The sequence below is a fragment of the Tursiops truncatus genome, chromosome 7, assembly GCF_011762595.2.
Source record: "Tursiops truncatus isolate mTurTru1 chromosome 7, mTurTru1.mat.Y, whole genome shotgun sequence".
NCBI classification, from domain to species: domain Eukaryota; kingdom Metazoa; phylum Chordata; class Mammalia; order Artiodactyla; family Delphinidae; genus Tursiops; species Tursiops truncatus.
Window position 1 is genome coordinate 111,783,304 of NC_047040.1, and position 26,818 is coordinate 111,810,121.

Consider the following 26,818-nt stretch of genomic DNA (forward strand, 5'->3'; position numbering starts at 1 on the left):
TAATTAATTCTTTTAGCTCGAAGCTTATATACATTTGGCAGCAGTACAAATTCAGAGATGGTCTACTTTTCACTTCTTCAATTACTACTGTGACACAGTCTTAGTATAAGTGATTCTGGCCTATTAAACTGGCAAAGTAAGCAGCCATCAGAGCCGGGGAAGGTATGAGGCTGGCGGGAACAGGGAACCTGCTCTGCCTCTCAAAACCTAACCCAAGGGGGTGACTGAAGACACACACGTAGCTGGGGCCACACCACCTGGCCCTGCTATACCCTAGCCTTCTAGCCCCCAGCAGAGAAATCAACGTGGGCAGCTGGTTGGCGTAAACAATCCCACGGCCCTACAGCATGGGACAGGGAGGTGCTTATTACAATGCATTAAGAGCAACAGACAGCAAGTTGCAAAAGAGAGTCATCCAGTTCAGTTTACAACCAACAGATACACACCCCCCAAATGTTAGCAGCAGTTATCACTATGTGGTGGAAATATGGGTCATTTTTACTTTTCCCCTTTTGCTTATCTGGATTTGTGGTTCTGGGTTATCTGAAATAAGCCTTTCTTCTTTCCGTTATAAAGAAAACCACTAACGTTGCCACCTGGCAGTCTCAGCACTGGACATCTCACACATGTGGCACCTTGCTCTCTAAAGCAAGGGCATGAGAGAAGGTTTTCTACGAGCACTTGCCCCCGGCTGAGGGGACATGCCTCACAACCACAAAGCCATCACATCTAAGAACAGAAAGCCATCTCCACTTGTTACCTGGATCCGGTTCAACTCCACCACGGGACCGTGCTGGCGATCTCGCACCATAGTTGCTTGTACTACTTTTCGGAAAGCCGCCTCCTAAAACACGAGAGACAAAATTTAGAATGTGATATAGAAAGTATTACCCACAGATATTTCACATCACAAAACTCCCTTTGTCGGGTCATGAGGTGGCCCAGGGCGGTAGCCTGGCATCCACACGCAAGCCCATGCAGAGGCTCAGGCAGCCGGCAGGGCCAGTGCTTAGCAGCACCCCCTGCCTGCCATCTGGAGGCATGAGGCACCCGGCACGCACTGCACAGAGAGGGGCGAGGGCCAGAGCCCGGGGACCACCTGCTCCAACCCAGGGCTCAGGCCAGGCTCCGAGGGTTAAACAGAAAACCGAGGTTTCCCAGCCAAACTGCAAGTCCACTAGTGGCAGGACTGAGGCACTAATTATACAGTATTGCTGTCCCAGCAGAGACATCGGCCACAAAGCCGCAGCAGGGCCGCGGAGCGGGCCAGGGTGGGATGGGGATGGCGAAGCCAGTGAGGGAGGGAACTCATGGGCACCGGGCACTGAAAGAAACCTGGAAAACCCAGGGTGAAGACGGCAAGCAAAGGGAGCAGGCCCCAACTTCACCCAGGGAGACACATGCCCACGTGGGCCTGGGCGCAGGGGACACGTGCTCGTGTGCGTGTGCGTGAGGACGGGAGGAGAGTCCAGACACCCGGAGGAGGCAGGACCAGTGGCAGCCCCAGGTCCCTGCCAAGTGGACGACTGGGCTCTCTTCTGGAGACAGGGCGGCTGGGGTAGGAGCGGAGGGCGGGCCACGAGGTGCCGACAGCAAGGTCTGCACCCCCCTCTTAGGTCAGAGCCTGAGAGCTCCAACCTGTGACGATGGGAAGGGAAGAGGTGCTGCCATCACACGGGGGGCCCACAGACACACACCCCGCACCATATAGGCGACGCAGAGGCAGGCCGCTCCCCACGCATTCCTGCACACCCTCCACCCCAAGGACCAGCACCCTGCTCGCTGCTCGGTCCTGCTCCAGGCATGAGCTCCCTTCCCCACAGAGCGCCCCGCGAGCCCCGCCCTCCTGTGGCTCGCTCTCTTCTGGGCCCTGGTAACAGCTCTCCACAGTCACCAACGAAACCCACTCCCTAGAATTTCCTGCAGAGGCGGTCCTTTCCAACGAGGACCAGAATAGAGGCTGACACCCCCGTGCCTGAGGGTGCCCTTTCAGCCTCCCTGGGCGTCCCTGCCCTGCGCTCCCAGCCTGCACGACACTCACATACTCAGCGTGAGACACGTGCTACCTCTCGCTTTGTTTCCTCCCTACAAGGAGAGGCTTTTTCCCTTTTACTGCTTATTATCACCTCCGCTTTGAGGGATTAAAAAAACGGTGAAAGTAATCAAATTTGCCATTTTTATTATTGAAAAATGGTTGAAGTGAAGTCTCATATTGATTTTACCTGCCCACAATTTTTTCCTGCTGCGGGTCATCAGAGAGCTCTTACCATTACCACAATCCTCATCACTGTCTACGTGTCTCTAAGCCACACATAAAAATAAAACGTGTGCACCAGTCTCCTTCGGCTAGGTATTTTAGGAAATAAAGCTAATCCTGAAAAAAAATCTGTTTGGACAGTACTCCAAAACATCTAAATTTTATTATCAATAAGAATAGATCATAACCTTGGATAACAATATATGTCACAGAATCAGACTCTTCAGGACTAGGATTCCTCAATTTGACCTCTATGCTTTTTTTTCCCTATACAAATATTCCCCCTACCATACAACAATCGAGCCTCTTCCAGGACACCCTGTCAAGCTGCTTGCCAGAAACTTGATGACTTCAGGCATTTCATTCTAGAAAGCTCAAATTATTACAAATGTCAATGGGTCAAAATTTCTCTCATGACTTTCAGAAGCCTTCATTCATGATTCTTTTCAGAGGCTGTTAAACTACCCTTCGGCCAGGAATTTCCACATATCCTGGTACCGAACTTCTATCCAAGCGATCTGTAACGTCCAGGTCCCTCTGCTGGACATCCCTGGAGAAGAAATTATCCCATTATTTTTCCTTCCTGCTGTCAGCAGGGATTTGCCGTAAAGCCTCAAGGCCAGGACAGCAGAGAACACTGTAAGAAAGGAAGCTTAGGTCTGCCAACCCCCTTCTGGGGAGGTGGGAAACAGAGATTACAGGGGGAAAAGGCAGCACACCACACTATTCATTTTTAACATAAGCTCCAAAAGAGAAGAGATTTTTGTCTGTTTCGATGCATTCTAAGTACCCAGGACAGAGCCTGGCATATAGTAGGTGCTCAGTGAACATTTGCTGAATGAGCTGTATTCAATACATTCCTACTTTAGGAATTTTTGTTGGATAAAACTTACTGAAGATACCAATATCACCTATAGTAACAACTGCTACCAGAGCGGTACCTTTCCCTGGGATATCAGAACTCCTCGCAGAGTGCCAAAGCCCACAGAAGGCCCGAGTCCAGTTTCATCGAGAGAGCCCTCCAGGTCAAACATGGGGATGCAGGGGCAGAAGAGCTCTGAGATGTGATGCAACAGCAGCAGCCGGTTCCGCAGTGCTGTGATTGGGATCTCCTGCAAATGACTGTACTCCATGGGGACCTGAAACATGGAAACTGCGTTAAGTCAACTTAGGCGCCAACGCACAGGTAAGCCATAGTATAGTAGATGGATTCTGAAAATACTGTTTTTGAAAACACAGAAGCACTATGACTTCTGAGTTTGGTTTAAAATATCTTGCTGTTTCTAAAATAATATTTTGGCCATTTTGCCTGAGCCAAGAAACGTAAACCAAAGAGAACGTTAAAAAAAATTAGCGTATAGAAATATATTTACTACAGAAAACATGCAGCCTGAACTACCAGAATGGTTTTATATAGTTTATAAAATTTTGAATAAAGGTGACACACTGATACACACAGAATGTCAACAGGTGTGAATAATTAATGTTCTTAAAAATACTGTTCTTACCATTACCAATAATTATAAATTATTTTCAGTAGAGCACCTCTGTAAATATATAAGGGGAAAACAAAGTGCACGCACGCTTGCACACGCATAATTCAATACACAGGCTGTAACTTTGTCACAACCTGCATGCCTGCTGGCCCACTCACCCAATCGCCACTAACCTGTGCAGGGAGCTTCCCAGCACTGGCGGGCTTGCTCGTTGACCAGGCGAGAGTGTGTGCTGAGCCACAGGCCACACGGTTGACCTTCTTGCCCTGAAGGGCAGCTACCAGCCGAGGCCTCTGGATGGCATTTGTTGTTCCATCTCCCAGCTGTCCCTCATCATTGTCGCCCCACGTATAAACTTCACCTAATGCAGATTTAGAACAAGGACTTGTATACTAGGACCAATGAACGCACAACCACCACCATCTTCCCACACGTACAGTCCTCGCTGCCCTCCAGCTGGGTGTCGGCGGTTGTCTGTGAAATGTTAACCTTACGGTGATCTAGATGTCTCTAATCACAACACTCAAAGAGGTAGCAGGCTTCCCAGGACCCTTCCCCTGCTGCTAACACGGCTTTTCCAACCGTGTCTGTTCACAGGACTAAGCATGTAACTGGAGTAGTTCTTAATCAGAACAAGTAACATCAAAACAGATGGTAGGGCTTCCCTGGTGGCGCAGTGGTGGGGGGTCCGCCTGCCGATGCAGGGGACACGGGTTCGTACCCCGGTCCGGGAGGATCCCACGTGCCGCGGAGTGGCTGGGCCCGTGAGCCATGGCCGCTGAGCCTGTGCATCCGGAGCCTGTGCTCCGCAACAGGAGAGGCCACAGCGGTGAGGGGCCCGCATACCGCAAAGAAAAAAAAAAAACAGATTGTAAATACTTACAATCCAAATTGATTTTGTATGTCAAAGGAAGAGAAAGTCAGTTTTTAACCAAACAAAATCCATGTTTTAAAGGAACATGTTGTTCTTCCAATGGTTATTCATCTCCTAAACATGAGATATGAATCTCTCATTCATATCTCACTGATGAGAATCATATTTTTCAACACACCATACTAGATTCCAGCCATGAAACACCACTGTATGGGTAAGGTGGTGACTAGAATAGAAATGAGTTTAGTTCTCTAGGAACATCACAAGCCTTGCAAATCCACAGACTCCTCAGGGTGCCATGAAGCCATAAGCACCACTGTGCAAAGTGCAAGGCCCACATGATCAAGGGCAGTGTGCTTGTGTCCTGCCCCTTCCTGCTCTGGAGAACTCAGTCCTAAAGCCACTGGGTAGGTGTCAGAGTGCAAGCAAGGGGAAGAGAGCCTCTCCGCAGAGGCGCAGCTGGGTGCAGGGAATCAGAGTGCATGAGAGACAAGGACTTCCACACAGAGGGTAGCCAGGTGTGGGAAGTCAGCCAAAGCAGGGAGCAGTACACCCATGTGGGGACACGGTCCAGAGTGGGCAGTCACAGCCCAAGTGAGGTGAGGATCCACCAGGGGAGAAGGCAAAGGCAACGATGGGACACCAGCCACTACAGGAAGAGTAAGTGAATCACTTACTTACTCAGTAAGGGGATCCAGGTTTCTTACCAAAAGAGAAAGGAGTAACAAGTATGGAAAGAGAGAAAACTAGAATGAACCTGTGGTCCAGTACCTTGGGGTACTGGTGTGAACAAGTGGTACTCTATGTACATATATACATATAGAAATAAACACAGATGTAATTTTGTGTATTACTTACATATATATTCCCTAGCTCTGTCCACTAAGAAGGCCTGGGAGCAGTGACATTCCATTAGCGATGAGCACACCTATAGACCTGACCTTGTCTTTCAAACACCATTTTCCTCTAAAGGCACCAGGGCTCCTTGGGGAAACAGACAATTCTAAGCTTGAGACATGGAGAGTCAAGACGAGGACAGAAGGTCTTTTTGTGCCAGAAAGCAAGGAAGTACTCAATGAATGACGGGGTGGGAACTTCAGGAGATGAAACCAGCCAAACAGGGCACAATTTGAGCATCAAGGTAAGTAAAAGCAACAGCTTATATGTAACTCATTAAATAAATTAGGAAACCATGAGTCCGACAAGATGAAAACAAACCAACAAAAATTTAAATATCTGATGAGAATAAATAAAATGTTCAGTGAAAAAGGAATATTTATATAGTTTCAAACACCCTCCCAAATACTGATTAGTTACAAAGGATGTTCCCAGTGGAACAGGCTGGCTACACCACCTTTATCAAGTGACTGACATTAACACCATTAGTAATGGGACAAAGAGAACATGCATGTCACCTGATGAACTGAGAATGAGTTAGGAATGCAGGATAAATTAAGATCAAAGATGTGCAACCTGAATCTACTGAGGAAACATCAAACTCAAATTGAGAAAATGTTCTACAAAATAACCAGCCTGTAACCAGTGTGAAAAGTGTCAAGGTCCAAAAAGTCCAAGAAGACTGAAGAAGACTGACAAGAATGACCCTGAGGGGTGACTGAGGGTTGTCTCAGAACAGAGACAAGAGCAGCACAGCTGATGGAGCCCATGTTGTGAGGGGAGAGAGAGGGAGGTCAGGTGGAGTGACAACTGTGTGTATTTTCTCACTGAAGGCCATGTTGTGATTATGTAGCACAGGGCCCATCACTGTAGGAAATACACACTTGTTCAGGGTAATGGGGCACCATGGCATCACCTATCTCTCACATGGAAAAAGAAAAAGTTCTTTGTACTATACTTGCAACTGTTCTCTAAGTGTGTTATATATATGTTTCAAAAAATTTTAAATTATAATAAAGGAAATAAAAGTGTGTTGTAATTTCTTCATCAAGAACTACATCAGTCCCACCACAAGCCACAGAAGTTGCATATTCATATATGAAACTCATTCATCGAAACTAATTAAAGGGCACGTGTTCATATAATTCACCGAAGCCTTTTAAAGGGAGCAAAATTTGGGGAATGTCAGTTTTCCAGCAGCCACCCATACTCCCTGGCCCCTTCACTCCACCTTCAATGCCAGCAATGGCAAGTTGAGACCCTCTCGTAACTGGAAAATCTCTCCTTCCCCTTCTTCCATCACATCTCTCTCACTGATCTTCTGCCTCCTTTTCTCCACTGAAGGGTGTGTGAGATTTTACTAGGCTCACTTAATAATTCAGAATATTTCCATACTGTAAAGTCAGCTGATTTGGCAATCTTAATTCCATCTGTAATTCCCTTTTGCCACTGTCTTGGGGTTCCCAAGACCACCCTCAGTTTTGATGATTCACTAGGAGAACTCCAGGACTCAGCACATATCATACTCAGAGCTATAATTCATTACAGTGAAAGGACACAAAGCAAAATCAGCAAAGGGAAAAGGCACATGGGTGAAGTGCAGAGAAAACCAGGAGTGAGCTTCCAAGGGTCCCCCACTCCCAGTGGAGTCACACAGACGCATTTAGTTCCTTCAGTAACAAGTTGTGGCCACTTGTGACGTGCCGTCCAGCAGGGACATAAGAGACTCGATGCCAGGGTTCTGACTGGGGCAGGTCAGGCAGGCACTCTGCCTGGCACGTACCCAAGTTCCAGACCCCCAGAAGGAAGCAGGTTTCAGCAGAGACCACGCTCTTTGCAAACATTCTAACAAAGCCTCCTTCAATTAGGACTGGTGGGAGCCCTCCTGAAATCCAGGCTCCCAGAAGCCAGCCGAAGGCCAACCTTGCAAGCGAGTGTTCCTAAAAACAGCCGTATCAGGCCTGCTCTGTTAGCCACGAAACACAACATGTTCACCAGTGTTAACACCAGGGACTGAAGACGATAGGGCCAAAACCACAGGCGTATTTTCAGAGTATAGTATGACTCTCCCCATCCCCCCTCCACCTTAGAGCTGCACAGATTATCCCTAAACCTCCAAGTTACAAGGTTGGGCCTCCCACCTACCGTCCTCAGTGCAGCACACACAGTGCAGGGAGCCGGTGGCGATGGCAATGACTTTCTTCCCCTGCAGCCCTTGAACCTGCCGAGGTCTTCTCACATGGTCATCAGATCCATGGCCCAGCCTGTGATAATCACCTTTGCCCCTGCACACAAGGAAACGTGGAACTTGTGAGTGCAAAGCCATCTTGTTTACCACCCTGCGCCACCCTCCTGGAGCAGACACCACACTGACACTGCAAGACACAAACCACAGCCTGCCACAGAAACCACATTTCTATCTACAAAAAGGCAGTTAAAGTGACTTCTAATTAACAATCTGGATTTGGTGGACTTAAATAAATAGAATCTTGCATACCAAGTATAGACAGCACCAGATTTGGTCAGGGCGACAGAAAACTGGGACCCACATTCCACTTTAACCACTCCAAGGCCCGTCAGAGAATCGATCTAGAAGGGAAAAGGCTTAATTAGACTGATTCAATCAAGGTTTTTGCTGATGGTTGCACCCATATAGAGACTGCAGTGACGCGAATAGAGAACTCGGAAAGCCCTTACTCCTACGCCAAACATTTACTACAACATAAAACCCTACTCCACACAGCCAAGTGTTCTCAGAAGGGGCAGGAACCCTGGCTCTGAGGGAGCACAGGCCACAGGCGGCCAGGCGGCCATGCCACCACCCGTGAGACCCGCCGCATACTGCTGGAAATGAACACGTCACTGTTGAAGGTCTATGATCGCTTTCCCCAGCATTCACTCTCCCAACTCCATTTCTCTTTGTGATGTGGTGGCCCCATTCTCCAGCAAGCCCTGCACTTCCCATCTGCCCTCCAGCCCTATCAGATGCACAGGCCCACAGGGAAGAAGAAGCAGGTAACGGGGGACGGATGGCCAAGACAACCAGGGTTCTGACTTCAGACACTAGCAATCCACCTGCCCAGGTTATTCCAATTAAACACGACGTTGATCGGGTCAGTACTGGAACCCACTTCCACCCCTGCATGCTCAAGGGTCCAGACCCTTCACAGCCAGCACCCAGAGGTCTTGTTGGGGTTCATTTACCTAGCTGACATCTTTTCTCACCTAGCAAACTATGTTCCTTATTACCTGTGACTGTTTCCAGACTCAAGTTCTCAAATTTAAATTAATTATCCCCTAATTCTCTGTTTTCTCCTCACCCTACCCCCATCACAATGATAGCAGTAATGGCCTCCCCCCCCAAGACCCCCCAACATTCGACATCTCAGTCCTGCAAGGTGCAAAGCCTCTGTCTAATGCCTTCTTGACATACAAAAGCCCACAACAATTTTTTCATAAATGTGGAAACCATACGTAACAGACCTCTGTGAACAGAAGGGTGTGAACAAGTCGTCCTTCCCCCCAAATAGGTCCGCACGCTAAATAAAACCATGGGCTGCGTGAAGCCCCGCTGACCACAGACATTCCCAAGAGAGCACGAAACAGTACTTAAAACTATCTTCATACCTCTGGGTCTTTCACTCCCTTTTCACCCAGTGACCCATCATGTGTTTTGCAAAGAAGCTAAAGATGAAGTTAGGTTACTCCTGAGACGCAGGCGGCGGCAGGCAGCGTACCTTCACGGGCGCCTTGCAGCCGTCGCTGCCCCCTCTGCCCAGCTTGCCGTAGTCCCCGTCCCCCCAGGACCAGACGGTGTCGTCCTCCGTGAGGCAGAGGGTCTGGGCATCCCCACTGCCACAGGCAACGTCGACCACACGGTGGCCCTGCAGCACCTCCACCTGCAGAGAGAGGGGCACTGAGGACATCCGACTGCAACAGAACGGAGGCTCTCCCCGGAGGGGTTAACGTGCTGGGATTTGGGGGTGGGGTGGGGGGGAGGGTGCCTGTCTTAATTCTTTACAAACAACAGGGAATCTTAATGGTCCTGCAGGCCAAGACAAAAGACACCCTCGCATATCTGAACTGTGAGCATCTCAGCGGTAGGAGGCAGGTCCCAATGTCCGGTGCTCAGTCCTGCCACCCACCCTGCAGCCTCACCTAAATCACAGCGGACCTCCCAGAAGACAAAGCCTCTAGCTAGATGCCAAGTAATATTTACTAGTGTAGATAAAAGGGTATTTCAAACGCTATCCTGTTTAAACGACCCATAGAATATATACCACGGTGGTATATATTCCCACCAAAAAAAACACTGTTAACTCTGAAACTAAAAAGAATCCGGAATAGGAAATACTGTGGATTTTTACAAAGCATAACGGCAACAGCAAGCTGTCCCTCCAGGCCTCCCGCGCACAGTTCCTCCTCACCAGCTTTGGTTTCAACTGGTCCTCACTGTCACTGTGCCCCAGGCGGCCATACCGGCCTTTGCCCCACGTGTAGAGGTCCCCGGCTGCAGTGACACAGGCGCTGTGGGCTCCACCAGCAGCGACGTCAACCACCTCTATTCCTCTCAGAGACTCAATGACACGAGGACGGTCACACGGACTGCAAAAGAGGTCACCAAATATAACTGAAATAGTTTCATTCTTAAATATTTTTAAATTATTAAATATAGGCTTTTGGTTTGTTGCTCATTTATTCAATGCACACCTCTCAACCTACATACATCTGTCAAGTCAATCATTAAATCAATCTGGAAGAATCATTCAGGCCTGAACTCAAAATCATGTAATTCCCTACCTACCTCCTTCTATACAAACTGCCCAAATGCCAGAGAGGAGACGTACAGTCTAAATCAGGGGCTGGAAGACCAGCACTTACAGATGGGCCATGTCTGGCCTATGACCTGTTTTTGAAAGGCCAGTGAGCTGAGAATGGGCTTTGCATTTTTTAAGGGTTGTAAAACAAACAAACGAAAATGACGAAAGAAGGATACACAACAAAAAATGTATGTGGCTGGCCTAAAATATTTATTACTATCTGGTCTTTTGCAGAAACAGCCTGTCCACCCTTGCTATAAATCAACATTTCATTTAAGGAGTCAACTAGTCTATATATAACATGGCAAGCCTGATGACAAACTTCTTTTTCTTATTACTGAGTTTTGAAAGCTATTTATAATGATTTTGGATATAAGACCTAAGGTCAGATATATGATGTGGCAAATATGCTTTCCCAGTCCGTGGCATGTGCTTTCCATCTCTTAACAGTGTCTTTCAAAGAGAAGTTCACAATTTTTATAAAGTCCAATTTATCCTATTTTTCTTTACTGGATTGTGCTTTTGGAGTTCTATCTAAAAATCTTCTTCTGACCTAAGGTCACAAAAGTTTTCTCTCATGTTTTCTTCTAGACGTTCTTAATTGTACGTTTTAGACTTATGAGTTAATTTTGCATATGACGCAAGATAAGAATTCAAGTTCAAAGATCGAGGTGTTCCCTTAGGCAAGGCTGAAGATTTCAGTCTGTGGTATTTGGAATTTAGGCTGCAGTCCTTGTTTTTGGATGGATCACTGGGTTTGTGGCACAGTTCATGCTTTAAACCAGATCTGAACAGAAGAATGGCTACTTGGCCCAGGTAGAAGTAGATGAAGTATTTGGTTTAATTTTGGATATTAATGGTGCAAGATAAGAATTTAAGTTCACTGTTTACCATACAGTTGTCCAATTGTTCAAAACCATTTGTTGAAAACACTATCTTTTCTCCAATAAATTGTTTTTGCACTTTTGTATTATGCACTGCAAACTGTGAGGGAGGAATCAAGTTTCATTTTTCCACACTCATTGTATCAGTATTTGTGGGTACGTTTTTGGACTTCCTATCCTATTCTGCTCCACTGATGTATTTCTCACTCGATACAATAATACCACACTGTCTTGATTACTGTATCTTTAAAATGAGACTTGAAGTTAAATAGTGTCAGTCCTCCAACTCTGCTCCTCATTCGCAAAGCTGTCTTGACTACTGTAGGTACTCTTCATTTCCACATGAATTTTATAATCAGCTTGTCAATTTCTACAGAAATTTTGATTGGGAAGGGGTTGAATCAATAGGTTAATTTGGGGGAAAACCAGAAAATCAACAATATTGAGTCTTCCAATCCATGAACACAGCATACTCCTCCATTATTTTAGGTCTTCTAAAATTGCTCTCAGCCATATTTTATAGTTTTTTGTCTGTAAGTTATGCATACCTTTGGGTCAAATTTATTCCTTACTATTTCGATTTTAGGGGGAGGGTACCATAAATGGTATTTGAAAATCTCAACTTCTGATTGCATATGTATATGTATAAAGACACACAGTTGACTTTTTTAAATGCAGAAATGTTTCCTTTATTTGCCTGCAATCGACTTTTATTTACTGATCTTCTATCCTGCAACCCTGCTAATCACACTCATTAATTCTAGTAGCTGTTTTGTAGATACCATCAGATTTTCTACATAAATAATCATATTATGTGTAAATGGACAGCTTTAATTCTCCTTCCAATCTGAATGCCTTTTACCTCTTTGCATTGTTGTGCTGCACTTGCTAAACCTGCTAAACAACGCTGAATACAACTGGTGACAGACAGCAGCAGATGTCCTTGTCTTGCTCCTGGAGATAGGGAAAGTGTTCAGCCTGTCACCATCAGGTACCACATTAGCTCTGGCTTTCTTTCTTTCTTTCATTCATTCATTCGTTTATTTATGGCTGTGTTGGGTCTTCGTTGCTGTGCGTGAGCTTTCTCTAGTTGTGGCGAGCAGGGGCTACTCTTCATTGCGGTGTGTGGGCTTCTCATTGCGGTGGCTTCTCTTGCTGTGGAGCACGGGCTCTAGGCACTCAGTAGTTGTGGCTCGCGGGCTCTAGAGTGCAGGCTCAGTAGTTGTGGTGCATGGACTTAGTTACTCCACGGTACGTGCGATCTTCCCAGACCAGGGCTTGAACCCGTGTTCTCTGCACTGGCAGGCAGATTCTTAACCACTGAGCCAACAGGGAAGTCAAGCCCTAGCTTTAACAGAGATGCCCTTTACGAAGCTGAGGAAGTTTTCTCTCATTCCCAGATTGCTGAAAGTTTTTATCAGAAACAAATGTTACTTTGCCAAATGCTTTTCCGCCTTTCATCTATTGAGATAATCTATACAGTTTTTCTTTTTTACACTGATCAATTTTCTAATGTTAAAACAATTATTCAATACTGGCAAAAACGTCATTTGGCCTTACTGCTTTATCCTTTTACATATTGTTGGATTCAACTTTCTAAAATATTAAGAATTTTTACATCTATGCTCATGAAGGATACTGGTCTATATTTTCCTAATAACATCTGAGTCTGGTTTTGATATAAAAATAAAGCTGTCCTCAAAAAAGTAAATTGGCTAGAATTCCCTCCTCAATTTTCTGAAATTGACTGTGAAGAACTGGTATTATCTGTTACTTACATGTGTGGTAGACATCACCAGTCATATATCTGGTCCTGAGGATTTATTTGTAGGAAATTCAATTTCTTAAATAGACACAGGGCCATTCAAGTCATCTAATTTTTCTTGAGTGAGCATTAAAGAATGTGTGTCCTTTGAGGAATTTGTCCATTTCACCTAAAAAGTTCAATCTGTCGGCATAAAGTTATTTAATATACTGCATCTTTCAATAACTACATTCTGCAGTAATGAAAGCTCCCTCATTCCTGATATTGCTATAATTTGTGTGTGTGTGTGTATACATAGGTAGATAGATTAGTCTAGATGGAGGTTTTATTGATGATGCTACCTTTCTCAAAGAACCAACTTCTGTTTTCTTTAATTTTTCTCTATTTCTCTGTTTTCTATTTCATGGATTCTTGCTCTGATCTTTCTTAGTTGCTCACTTTGTCTTTCTTATTCTAATTCCTTAAAGTAGAAGCTGAGGTCATTGTTTAGAGATCATTTTTCTTTTATAAAAAGGCATTTCATGCTATACATCTCCTTCTAAGTACTGCTTCTGCTGGATCCCACACATTTTTATATGTTGTTTTCATTTTCACTCAGATCAAAATTCTTTCTAATTTAGCACTGATTCCTTCTTTGACCCATCAGTTTTTACATTTTAGTTATTTTTACATTTTATTTACTTTCCAAATATACGGAGGATTTTCCATACTTTATAGTAATTGATTTCTAATTAATTCCATTGTGGTCAGAGAAAATCTTTTATATAACTTGAATCTTTTTGATTTATCAGATTTGTTTTCTGGCCCAAATTACAGTCTATGTTGGCAGCTGTTCCACGTGTACTTGAAAAGAATGTGCTTTTGTTAAGTAGTGTTGTATAGTGGTAATTAGATCAAATTGGTCGATAAAGTTGTTCAAGTCTTCTGCCAAATCTTCTATCCACCTATCAGTTATTGAGGAAGGATATTAAAATCTGCAACTGTAAATCTGTTTCTCCTTGCAGCTCTGTCATTTTGTTTAATTTCATATATTTGGAAGATCTATTATTAGTTGTGTAAACATTTAGGATTATTATGTCCTCTTGATGAACTGACCACATCAACATCATAAAATGACCCTTTCTCTGTTGATATTCTCTGATGTTACATCTAGTTTGTATAATATTAATATAGGCATTCCAGCTTTATTTTAATCTGTGTTAGCATATTTTCCCACCCTTTTATTTTTAATCGATTTTAAATTTTTAAAAAAATTTTTTTTAAAAATTAAAAAAAATCGTTTTTAAATATAGACATGTTAAATACAAATTTTGTTCTATGTAGCATATGGTTTGATCTTGCTTTTATATGCATTCTGACAATGACTTTTAACTGTGGTTTAGATCATTTAACATTTAGATCATTTAACATTTGATGTGATATTATTTTGGTTTAGATCTATACCTTACTATTTGTTTTCTATTTGTCTCATCTGCTTACTCCAGTTTTTCCTTTTTCTGGTTTCTTTCGAGTACGTTTTTTGATTCACTTTAACTCCTTTGTTGGCTTATCAGATAAAACTTTTTGTTGCGTTATTTTCGGGGTTGCTTTGGCGGATGTAGAATGCATCTCTAACGATTAGAGTGTAGTCTGGGGTCATGTACTACATCATGTATAGTATAAGAACTTCACAACAGTATATGTCCACTTCCTGCCTCTAACCCCAGCCTCTGTGCTACTGCTGTCATATATTTTACTCCTATGTATGTTTTAAGCATCTCAATTCATTTTTACCGTATCCTGAAAACATTCAATTATCTCTTAAAGAGATTTATATAATAAGGGAAAACATCATGATATTAACCATGTAGTAATTTCCTCATTCATTTGTATAGATCCCTGATTCCATCTGGTATAATCTTCCTCTGGTTTGAAGTAATTCCTTTAAATTTTTAGTTGTACAGATCTGGAGGTGGTGAATTATTTCAGCTTTTGTATGCCTGCATAAGTCTACTTCAAATTCATTCCTGAAAAAATAATTTCATTGAGTAAAAAAAATCTAGGCTGACAGTTATTTTTACTTTCAGTATCTCCCACTGTATTCTAGCTTACATTATTTCTTATCAGAAATTCACCATCACCCTTTACCTTTTATTCTGTACATAACTGGTATTATTCCCCCTGGCTGCTTTAAAATATTTTGCTCCTTATCAATGGCCTTGAGCAATTTGATTATGATGTGCTTTGGTGTAGTTTCCTTCATGTTTCTCTTGCTTAGGGTTCTCTGAGCTTCTTGAATGTGTGGGTTTATAATTTTCATCAAATTTGAAATTTTTTCAGCCATTACTTCTTCAAAATCCCCATCTTCATCACTTTTGGTAACTCCAATTATGCATGTATTGGGCCATTTGAGGTTGTCCACAGCTCACTGATACTATGGTCTTTTTATATATTCTTTTTTTTCTGTTTCATTTGGATAGTTTCTACTATTATATATTCAAGTTCACTGACCTTTTCTTCTGCAATGTTTAATCTGCCATTAATCCCATGCACTGTATTTTTCATCTTAAACATTGTATTTTTCTTGGACATTGTATTTCTTTAGGACTTTGATTTGTGCATTTAAATGTCTTTCAGTCTCTACCTAACATGTTCAAGCTTTTCCTCTAGCTTACTGAAGATAGAACTGTTTCAGTGTTCTTGTCTAGTAATTCCATCACTTGTGTCACTTCTGGGTCAGTTTCAATCAACCGACTTTTCTCCTTATATGGGTTGTATTTTCCTTCTCTTTTGTGTGCCTGATAATTTTTTTATAGCTTTATTGAGATAAAATTGACATATAATATTGTGTAAGTTTAAGGTGCACAATACGATTTGATAGATGTATATATTGTGAAATGGTTACTACAATAAGGTTAGTTAACAAATCCTTCACCTCACATGTTTACTTTTGTATGTGTGTAGTAGGAATATTTAAGATGTACGCTCTTAGCAACTTGCATATGTACAATACAGTATTGTTAACTATAGTCACCCATGCTGTACATTAAATCCCCGGAACTTATTGATCTCATAACTGGAAGTTTGCACTCTTTTAGCAACATCTCTCCATTTCCTCCATCCCCAACCCCTGGCAACCACCAATCTGCTCTCTATTTCTATGAGTTCAGCTTTTTTAAGATTCCACATATAAGTGAGATCATACAGTTTTTTTGTCTTTTCTCTGACGCATTTCGCTTAGCATAAAGTCCTCGAAGTTCATCCATATTGCTGCAAATGGCAGGATTTCCTTTTTCATGGTTGAATAATATTCACATGCGCGCACACACACACAACACATCTTTCTTTCTCCATTTGTCTGTCAATGAACACTTAGTGGTTGTTTCTTTATCTTGGCTATTGTAAATAATGCTGCAATGAACATGGGGGTGCAGATATCTTTTTGAAATAGTGGTTTCATTTCCTTTGGCTATATACCCAGAAGTGAGATTATTGGATCATATGCTAATTCAATTTTAAATTTTATGAGGAACTTCCACACTGTTTCGCACAGTAGCTGCACCAATTTACATTCCCATCAACAATGTACAAGCGCTCCCTTTTCTCCACACCCTTGCAAGTACTTGTTACCTCTTGTCTTCTTGATGATAGCCATTCTAACACTTGTGAGGTGATATCTTACTGTGGTTTTGATTTGCATTTCCCTGATGATTTAGTGATCTTGAGCAATTTTTCATGTGCCTGTTGGCCATTTGTATGCCTCTTGGAAAAACGCTTATTCAGGTCCTTGCCCATTTGTTAATTGGGTTATTTGGTTTTTGTTTGCTATTAAGTTGTATGAGTTTCTTATGTATTCTGGATCTTAACCCCCAATCAGTTATAAGATTTGCAAATATTTTCTCTCATTCCATAGTTTGCCTTTTCACTGTGTTGTTTCTTTTGCTGTGAAGAAGCTTTTTAGTTTGATGGAGTCCCACTTGTTTATTTTTGCCTTTGTTGCTTGTGCTTTTGCTGTTATAGCCAAAAAATCATTGCCAAGACCAATGTCAAAGAGCTTTTTCCCTATGTCTTCTTCTAGGAGTTTTATCATTTCAGGTCTTATAGCCAAGTCTTTAATCCATTTTGAGTTAATTTTTGTGAGTAGTGTAAGAGAGTGGTCCAATTTCATTCTTTTGCATTTGAATATCCAATTTTCCCAACACTACTGAAGAGACATGTGCCTGATAATTTCTGACTGGATGAACAACATTGTGAATATTATCTTGCTGGGTGCTTGGTATATTTGTATCCATAAAAACATTCTTGAGCTTTGATCTCTACAACACGGTTAAGTTACCTGTAAACAGTTTAATCCTTTCAGGTCTTGCTTTTTAGTTTTGTTGGTGGGATCAGAAAAACACTTAGTCTATGATTAATTTCTTTCCCCTCTGTTGTGCACCATCACTCTTAGTCCTCTACTCAGTGAATTATGAGGTTTTGGGAGTAGGCACTATCCTCTGCCCTCTGTGAGCTCTGGGAATGTTCCTCCTAATCTTTTTAGGTGGTCTGTTCCTTGGCCTCTCAGATATTCTCCTCACACATGATTGTCAGTATTCACCTCTGGAGATCACTGACCGTACTTTTCTTCCTGTTATCCAATGTCTTTAGGGCTGCTATTTCATGTATTTTGTCTGGTGCTTTAGTTATTTCAGATGCAAAGGGCCCTGTCATTCCAATTTGGCAGGTAGTTCCCGTTACTTTTTAAAAATTTAGTGGGTTTCGTTGCTTTGTTTGAAAAACTATGTCATTTGTGTGTCCCTTTCCCCTACTGCCATTTCCTCTGTATTTACAGTTTTAGCATCTGCATATTAACAAAATGCCAACTGTGATTCAGTGGATGACTCAGGAGGAGGGGAAGGGGACTTGGGGGAAAAGGACAAGATGAAGCTCACCATACTTAGTAATCAGAAATCAAAATTCGGAACTGATTTCCCCCCAGCAGAGGGGTCATGTAGGCAAGCCTAAATAATGTCACATGAACTTATTTCTGCTAAATGAGTCATTAACATTAACTTTGATTAGATTATTACAAATGTTGTCTTAAAAAACAAACTGTCAATACACCATACAAGCATTAACACAAACAAGAAGAGGAAAACATAACATTAAAAATGATGTTTTCACATAATACCTTCTGTTGCCATGCCCCAGCTTCCCATCTTCTGCCTCACCCCAAGAGTAAACTTCTCCTTCTGAAGAGAGGGCAAGACAGTGTTTTCCTCCTGAGTTCACAGCTACTTTCTTAATAAACACATGCTGAATGGATTCAAGTAATGTTGGGGTAGATACCGACTCTGTCCCTCCAATTCCTAGTCTGCCGCCTGCACCATACCCAGTGGCATACAGCTAAGACAAGAAAAAGTAACATAAACATCAGATTTTTATCTAAATATATTTCAGTAAATAATAAACCAATTAGTTCATTTTAGTAATTAATAACCTATATTTTAGTAATTAATAAACCAGATCAATGCTCTAGATTTTTTTACCACAGAAAAATAAAATTAAAAATCACAGGAATGTTTAAGACTTTATTTTTGCTTTATCAGATCTCTAAAAATTAAAGAAAACATTATAATTAATAGAAACCCCAAATTCAGAAAATGTATTTTGAAAACACAGTCTTTTCCCTGGAAGCATTTCTATTTTTGTCTAGAATAGCAACTACAATTAATACCAAGAAAAACAAAAATGATTTAATTAGCTACTATATGCAAATCCCAGATAAATAACACCTACAGAAACACCCATATGAAAATTATACATATACTTAGTACTTCAGCAAGGCAGCATACAAATCACACAGCAGAATATACTACTTTTCTTTCATTCTAAGTGGGTAATTGATTTGGGACATAAAACATCTTTACCATAAAAAAAAAATCAAGATTGCCACTTCCAGATGCATGTCAAACACCCCTCCTATAACAATTTAAATGCTGTTTCACATTGTTTCAAATGCTCTGCTGCATTGACACAACAGTAAGGAAACTTCAAGGACTAAAACAGGAAGTGAAACCAAGAATTCAGATGGATAAATGAATCCAAAGTCAGCCTCCCCTGGGAAGGTTTTAAGGCTCTCGAGTGCACTGGGTGTGGGCAGTGAGGCGCCAAGCCTAAAGGGAGACTCTGTAGAAAGGAGAGGCTCTGAAGTGCTTCCCCTCACTCAGACTGTGAATGAGAACTAAGAAGAAAACAAAGAGAGTTGCCTTTCTCAAAACTTGGGACTGAACGAGAGGGTGGAAAATCTCTCCTGAGAATTCATAACTACAAAAGCTGGTCCTTGAGTTGGTTTTCAGTCTGAATTAATGCTACCTATGGTCTAAATTCCGTAGGTAGAGAATTTAATTTACAATGGCTTAAAGTTGGTAGTACCCAGGGTCACAAATTCTTGTTTGATTAGTGACTTCAAACTAGGCCTCTGACACCACAAACTTCTTAACCAGCACAGGCAGGAGACAACACTATGAAAAAGTGAAAATGTGCTGCCTTCTTCTTTTACTTTCTCTTCATTTAGATACTGCCTGATCCCTCCTCAGTCTTCTGTCTGGAACTCCTCCTCTCAGACACCTTTCATGGAGCTATTTCCCAGCAGTTTTCCATGCTTCAAAATCGTCCCATCCTATCAGAACTTTATTGTTCAGAGTCCCATTTCTGTGAGATACTTAGCTTTCTAAGATGTTAATAGATTCTGATACTTTAGGATATCATCTTTTAAAATGTGTCCATTAAATGCATGGACCCTGTAATAAAATACCTTAGCTGAGAGAAATCAAAAACAAAACAAAACATACAAAAAACAAACAAACAAAAACTAGGCCTCAAAGAATTTCTACATCAAATTTTCCAAGGAAAATGGTCAGCTCATAGTTTTAAAAATTCCCATTATCTAAAAGGAAGGAAGGCACCATGAGAGAGAGTCAGAAGAAAAAAAGCCCGATATTATGTTTAAAGAAATAAAAAGCTTGAAAGTATCCCCAAAGAATAAGAGACCAGAAGGTAACCCAAAACAGAACTTCCAGAAATTAAAAAAAACATAGTTGAAACAAAAAACCCAGAAGTATTAAACAGAAGATTATAAACAGGTACAGAAATCAGACAACTAGAAAATGGATCTAAGGAAATTATCCAGCATATGGCACAGAAACACAAACAGAAGAGGAAACAGAAAAGAAGAGAGAATTTGGGATAGATCTCCTCACCTGAACGTCGATCAGAACTCAGAGTTTCAGGTACAGATCATACAGAGAATATGGGAGAGGCAATATTTGAAAAAATGTCTGATAATTTACCAGAGTTGTTAAAAGGCCACTTCTCAGAGCCAGGAAGCCCACCCCTCATCCCTCACCACCTGGCAGAAACAAAACAACACAAAAAAGGGCAGGAAAAGTAAAAAGAAACTGACATCTAAATATATTCTAGTGAAACTGTAGATCACTAAAGAAAGACCTTGAAAGCAGCTACAAAGAAAAGATTTATTACCTTCATTTGGGTAAAAATTAATCTGACTGCTGACATCACATTAGCAACAATGAATGCCAAAAACCAGAAGAATAAAAACCTTTAATAGGCTGACTGAAAATAATGGTCAACTGAAAGTGTTATACTCTAGAACAGGGCTTGGCAAATCAGGCCCACCACCTGATTTTGCCACACCCATTCATTTACATATTCTCTACAAGCTGCTTTCATAATTGCAACAGAGACCAGACTATATGATTCCCATAGCCAAAAATACTATCCTTTACCTAGAAAAAGGACAAAGCTAAGATATTTTTAAATAAACAACAAAAACAATCAGGGGATTAACCAACAGTAGACCCTCACAAACGGAAACTGAAAATATACACTTAAAGTAGAAGAAAAATGACTGCAGATATAAGATCTGAGACATACGAAATAATTGGTGACCAAAGATGTGTATAACATTTGGGTAAATCCAGAAAACACACGGTCTATATAAAACAACAATAATAATAATGCCTATCAGTCGGGGAGCAGGTTAGCGTCAAAACACAGGATAACAAAGGATCAGCCTTTTTAATTTGAGAGGAGTATAGAAATTTTAGATTTTAAATATACATGTTAAAATCACCAGGGAACAATTGAAAGACAGAATTCTCCAGAAAACAGAAAAAGAGAGCTACACTTCAACCCTTGCTATGAGGCTAGCACGACCTTGATACCTTTGGCGGGTGGCCTCTGACGTGGTTCCCAAGAGTCCCTGCTTGCAGGGATTCCCGCCCCTATGTAATCCCTTCTTGGATGTGGGCTAGACCTAATGACTCTCTTCTAATGGACAGAATACAGCAAGAGGGATGGACTGTCACTTCTGGATTAGCTCACACAAGACTGACTTCTGTCTTGCTCTCATGCTCTCCTGCCCTCTCCCTTGCTTGCTCTGATGAAGCCAGCTGCCACATAGTGAGATAGCAAAGAGCTGAGGGCAACCTTAGCCAATAGGTCATGGGGAGCTGAATTTTCCTCAGGCCAGCCTTGCAGCAACTGCAGCCTGATGAGAGATTCTGGGCTGGAGGCCCAAGCTAAGCCACCCAGGGAAACTGTGAAATAATAAATGTGTATTGTTTTACGCCAACTGTTGTAAGTTAAACAGATAACTAATATATTGGGTTGGCCAAAAGGTTCTTTCGTTTTTTTCCATAAGATGGCTCTAGTAGTGCTTAGTTGTCTTTAACTTCATTTGAAACAATTTTGTTAGACTGTATTGGGACAGCTGTCATTATCAGTGTGCATTAAAAAAAAAAATCAAAATTGGTGAATTTTTGTGTAGCCATTCTAATACTGAAGATATAGGGGGGAAAAAGCAACAGTTTTGGCACATTACGCTTTATTATTTCAAGAAATGTAAAAACGCAACTGAAATGCAAAAAAAGATTTGTGCATGGAAAATGCAAAAAAAAATTTGTGCACAACATTTGTGCATGTTGCTAATTTGTGTATGGAAAAGGTGCTGTGACTGACTGAACATGTCAAAAGTGGTTTGCAAAGTTTCATGCTGGAGATTTCTTGCTGGATGATGCTCCACAGTCGGGTAGACCAGTTGAAGTTGACAGCGATCAAATCAAGACATTCATTGAGAACAATCAACATTATACCACATGGGAGATAGCCGACACACTCAAAATACCCAAAACAAGCACTGAAAATCATTTGCAGCAGCTTGGCTATGTTAATCACTTTGATGTTTGAGTTCCGCATTAGTTAAGCAAAAAAAAAAAAAACCTTTTTGACCGTACTTCCGCATGTGATTCTCTACTGAAATGTAACAAAAAGTTCTGTTTTTAAAACAAATTGTGTTGGGCGATGAAAAGTGGATACTGTACAATAATGTGGAACGGAAGAGATCATGGGGCAAATGAAATGAAGCACCACCAACCACACCAAGGGCCGGTCTTCATCCAAAGAAGGTGATGTTGTGTATATGGTGGGACTGGAAGAGAATTCTCTATTATGAGCTCCTTCTGGAAAACCGAACGATTAATTCTAACAAGTACCACTCCCAATTAGACCAACTGACAGCAGGACTCAAAAAAAGCGTCCAGAATTAGTCAACAGAAAACGCATAATCTTCCATCAGGATAACGTAAGACCACATGTTTGTTTGATGACCAGGCAAAAACTGTTACAGCTTGGCTGGGAAGTTCTGATTCATACGCCGTATTCACCAGACACTGCACCTTCAGATTTCCATTTATTTTGGTTTTTACAAAATTCTCTTAATGGAAAAAATGTCAATTCCCTGAATACTGTAAAAGACACCTGGAACAGTTCTTTGCTCAAAAAGGTAAAAAGTTTTGGGAAGACAGAATCATGAAGTTGCCCCAAAAATGGCAGAAGGCAGTGGAACAAAACAGTGAATACGTTGTTCAATAAAGTTCTTTGTGAAAATGAAAAATGTGTCTCTTATTTTTAACCTAAAAACCGAAGGAACTTTTTGGCCAACCCAATAGTACCATAACCGGACATGGAGTGGGTAAGACAAGAATATTATGATGATTGCACTCATGATCCTGGATCTCCCCAAAATCCCAAACACAAACCAAAAAAATATAAAACAGAACCTGACCAAGTAAGGTTTTTCCAAAGAATACAAGACTATCTGATATAAGGAAAACAATTAATCCAATTCACTATGTTAATCCACTAAAGGAGAAAAACATCTCTTTGATTATTTTTTAAACATAGGAAGAATGTTTGACCAAAGTCAGTACCTATTCCTAAATAGAAAAAAGAAGGGAACTTCCTTAATCTGATACAGGGCATCTACCAAAACCCCACAGTAAGTGTGTAAAGGATTCCATCATAGTGCTTCCTTTGCAGCCTGGATCAAGCCAAGAATAGGCCCACTACCACCCCTGTTTAATACTGTACTGCAGCACCCACCAGGCTGATGAGCTTCATTTCTCCCCTGCACAGGAGAAAAGTAAAAGTAAAAGACAGGTGAACTGGAAAGGAAGGAACAAAATTTATTTACAGAACATGGCTTTATAAAGAAGATACACAACAGTTTGAGATACTAAGAAAGAAAAGAGTATAATAAGGTCACTAGACATAATGTCAGTATATAAATACTAACGATTTCCATGTATCAGTAGCAATTAATTTTTTAAAAGATAGCATTGTGGGGCTTCCCTGGTGGCGCAGTGGCTGAGAGTCCGCCTGCCGATGCAGGGGACACGGGTTCGTGCCCCGGTCCGGGAAGATCCCACATGCTGCGGAGCGGCTGGGCCCGTGAGCCATGGCCGCTGAGCCTGCGCGTCCGGAGCCTGTGCTCCGCAACGGGAGAGGCCACAACAGTGAGAGGCCCGCGTACCGCAAAAAAAAAAGATAGCATTATGATAGCAAACAAAAAGGAATACATACGTTTAACGAACTGATATGCAAACAATTATAACACGCTTTTTTATGTATGCTGCATCTCAAAATAAAAAATTCTAAAACCACAGAACACATTAAAGATTAAACAGAGATACTTTAGAACGATAACTGCTTCCAGCACACCATAAGCACTGTGTACATAATCTTGAGATACTGTTTTAGCACAGAATCGTTATACATGCTGTGAACCAAACAAATGCCCTCCAGCCACAGCTGTCTCAGTTTCAGTGTATGACACAGGAAATGCACCTTCTTACCTTCCCATCAGCTGTCACTGCAAAGAGCGTCTGCTCTCCTCCAATTAACTGCACGGGTCTGAGAGCTGCAAGGGCTTCACATGGAGTGGGGACTTTAACTTTTGCACCTTCGATGCCCCCAAGCTGACCCCTATGATTATGACCCCAACCATAAATTGTTCCACTGCCGCCAGCAGAAAGAGTCCAGTCATCTGGTCGCCTGTAACAAACATTAAGAGAACAATTGACATGGGAAAGAACTGCACGAGAAGCACCATTCTGTCACAGACAACATTATTTCTTATTTCTGATATAGTAAACCTGTTCATCCACTGCACAAGTTGTTCATCTTGCTCTCTTCTAAAAATGCCGTGGCTCTCATGGAGAACATCCATGTTTTCGCCGTCTGCCATTAATTCACGAATTTTCTTAGCCACCTGGACAACATTATTATGAGATTATACATCAAACACTCATCTCTCAAGAATAAAACAAATAATACTAAGGTAAGAAGACAGGAGAGGAGGTCTCCCCACCCAAGAATATGAGGGAATGCCAACATCAACATTGTGACTTTACAGTTAATAAGTAAAATCAACATGATTATATCACGTTGAAGATATTTTAAAATGTCTAGACAGTATCATTATATCTTTACTAAAAATAAACTTTAACTGAAATTTACAGTATCAGTTTATTCATTTTCACCTATGTGCTTTTTTCTTTATGATATTCCTTGGCAAGAGAAGTGTTACTGTGTCTCATAATATTGGCATCTTTTTACACTATAAAGAAAACACTGTGCATCCCAAAAGTGGTTCCAAAATAACTTGCAATACCTCATCGAGAAACAGACGGGGCAGTGGTGTTCTCTTGTCCAGGGCCACAGCAACACGGGAGGCCATGCAGTACCTTCGGAACCAAGCCCACTTGTGTGTCTCAGCACAGCAAGGGAGAGTGTCTAATTCCAGGTCACAAGCAAGAGCTACTAGTACCTGCAGCCACCACAAATTAACAACACAGGGACACTCAGAGACACGGCTGACATTCCACTTCACCAACACTGCCTGCCAAAGACAGCCCCCACGCAGGCTCCCTGGGGGTCCTCCTTCAGAATTCCTCATGCCAGGCTGACTGCCACGTGCCCAGCAAGGGTCTTAGCATCACCAGTGATGTGGATTATTCCTACCCAGTGACTAGCAATGCACCTGACAACAGGACCTCAGATCAGACCACTGCTACAACACTTGCCACCTAAACCAAGGCATCTGAAAGCACACTGATACTTAAAGTACAAGAGCTTAGATCACACAGTTAACTCCTGAAAATCTTTCATACTCAACTTCAGCAATAGCTACACCTGTCCTCGGGGATGCCTGATACTTGATGCACTGCACTTGATGGCTCTCTGTGGCTCTCTCATCACTTCAGAACAAGTCAAGTATTACCTTGAAGAATGGGCTGTGGAGCAGTTGTTTGCCACCTCTCACGATAGGATCTTCATATTCAAACTGCCTTTGCAAAGCTTCTGGAAGGCCTTTCACCAGAGCAGCAAGAGCACTGCCTGAAAAACTCTTCAGAAAACAACCAAATTATAACCTATCCCAGGAAACCAAATGCAGGGGAGTCGAGTGTTTTGTTCCTGTGAGTCAAATGTTTTATTACATTGATACTGTTCTCCCCTAAAACATGTGATTGATACTTTCAAATAGGAAAAAATCTAAAAGGACATGACGAACACGGAAATAAAAAAGAACATGAAAATTCACCTCAAAATGTTTGGTCTTAATTTCAGCACAGCAATTCCCAGGGAACCAGAAAGGAACTTTCTGGCCTACAAACCTCCATCTCCAACATGGTTAAGATCAAGAATTCTTTTCATAGTAACTATTTCATCCAGCAAAACAAAGGGGGTGTGGTGAGTCAGACTCATAAAGTCCAACAGACAATCCTATTCTCACAGCCTGAGAATAGGGCTGTTCTTAAAATCTAAGCCCAGCCTGAACTCAATATAGTAGCAATATAAGGGAGTCTGGATGCAAGAAAAGCTGTCTATTCCTATGTGAAACTTCCCAACTCTTCTCGGTGATTTAGAAGTTTACATTATTAAAGCAACGCTTTAGTCCCAAAGGGTCACACGACTAGAAACTGTAACGTGATGTTTCGTACCAAAGCTCTCGTTTCCCCATCATCTCCAAGTAGCCTGTTTATGTTAATTGATTGCCCAAATTCAGTTGTAAGAAGCTTCCTTAATCTTTGAAGGGCCCACATTCTGTGACTGGCAGCTGAAATGAGAAGGCAGAAAATGTCAGAGGATGATCATTTTTCTCACGGAGTGAGACAGACCTGACAACGGAGGTGCCATTTACCTAAGGCACTCAGCTGTGCGCACGCTGCCAGAGAGGCTGCAAGGCGGGGGATGATGCTTCTGTTTGAGGCAAGGTTGAGCCGGAAGTCCAAGAGACAGGTTACTAAGTCCATGGACGGACAGGAGAGGACACAGCGATCAGAAAGGAGGTCTTTAGGGCCTGAAAAAAGAGCACTATAAATGTCCCCTTGCTGGACAGGGCGAGAGCTACCCCACAAGGAGACGTGGACAGATTCAACCAACAATGAGTGGGCCCCATCCCCCTGGATGCCACGGTTAGAGGGGCGCCCGGGGTGCTGCCACT

The 26,818-nt window shown here is 42.0% G+C and overlaps 1 protein-coding gene across 12 annotated transcripts in view; it reads right to left on the reverse strand.

Moving 5' to 3' along the window:
- Nucleotides 1–26,818, reverse strand: part of HERC2 (HECT and RLD domain containing E3 ubiquitin protein ligase 2) — a 230,744-nt gene that overhangs the window by 8,303 nt on the left and 195,623 nt on the right. For 11 of the 12 annotated variants that reach the window (XM_073807856.1, XM_019931803.3, XM_019931797.3 and 8 more), the window contains 14 exons: nt 26,516–26,674; nt 26,316–26,431; nt 25,595–25,720; nt 24,986–25,141; nt 24,468–24,583; nt 24,168–24,366; nt 18,143–18,357; nt 9,952–10,129; nt 9,262–9,423; nt 8,022–8,113; nt 7,670–7,809; nt 3,927–4,114; nt 3,199–3,396; nt 761–844 (listed from right to left, as the gene is read on the reverse strand). In XM_073807856.1, coding sequence (XP_073663957.1) covers nt 761–844; nt 3,199–3,396; nt 3,927–4,114; nt 7,670–7,809; nt 8,022–8,113; nt 9,262–9,423; nt 9,952–10,129; nt 18,143–18,357; nt 24,168–24,366; nt 24,468–24,583; nt 24,986–25,141; nt 25,595–25,720; nt 26,316–26,431; nt 26,516–26,674 — 2,129 coding nt within the window. Of the gene's footprint in view, nt 1–760; nt 845–3,198; nt 3,411–3,926; nt 4,115–7,669; nt 7,810–8,021; nt 8,114–9,261; nt 9,424–9,951; nt 10,130–18,142; nt 18,358–24,167; nt 24,367–24,467; nt 24,584–24,985; nt 25,142–25,594; nt 25,721–26,315; nt 26,432–26,515; nt 26,675–26,818 lie in introns of all 12 variants that reach the window. The other variant, XR_012333188.1, reaches the window with a different exon arrangement.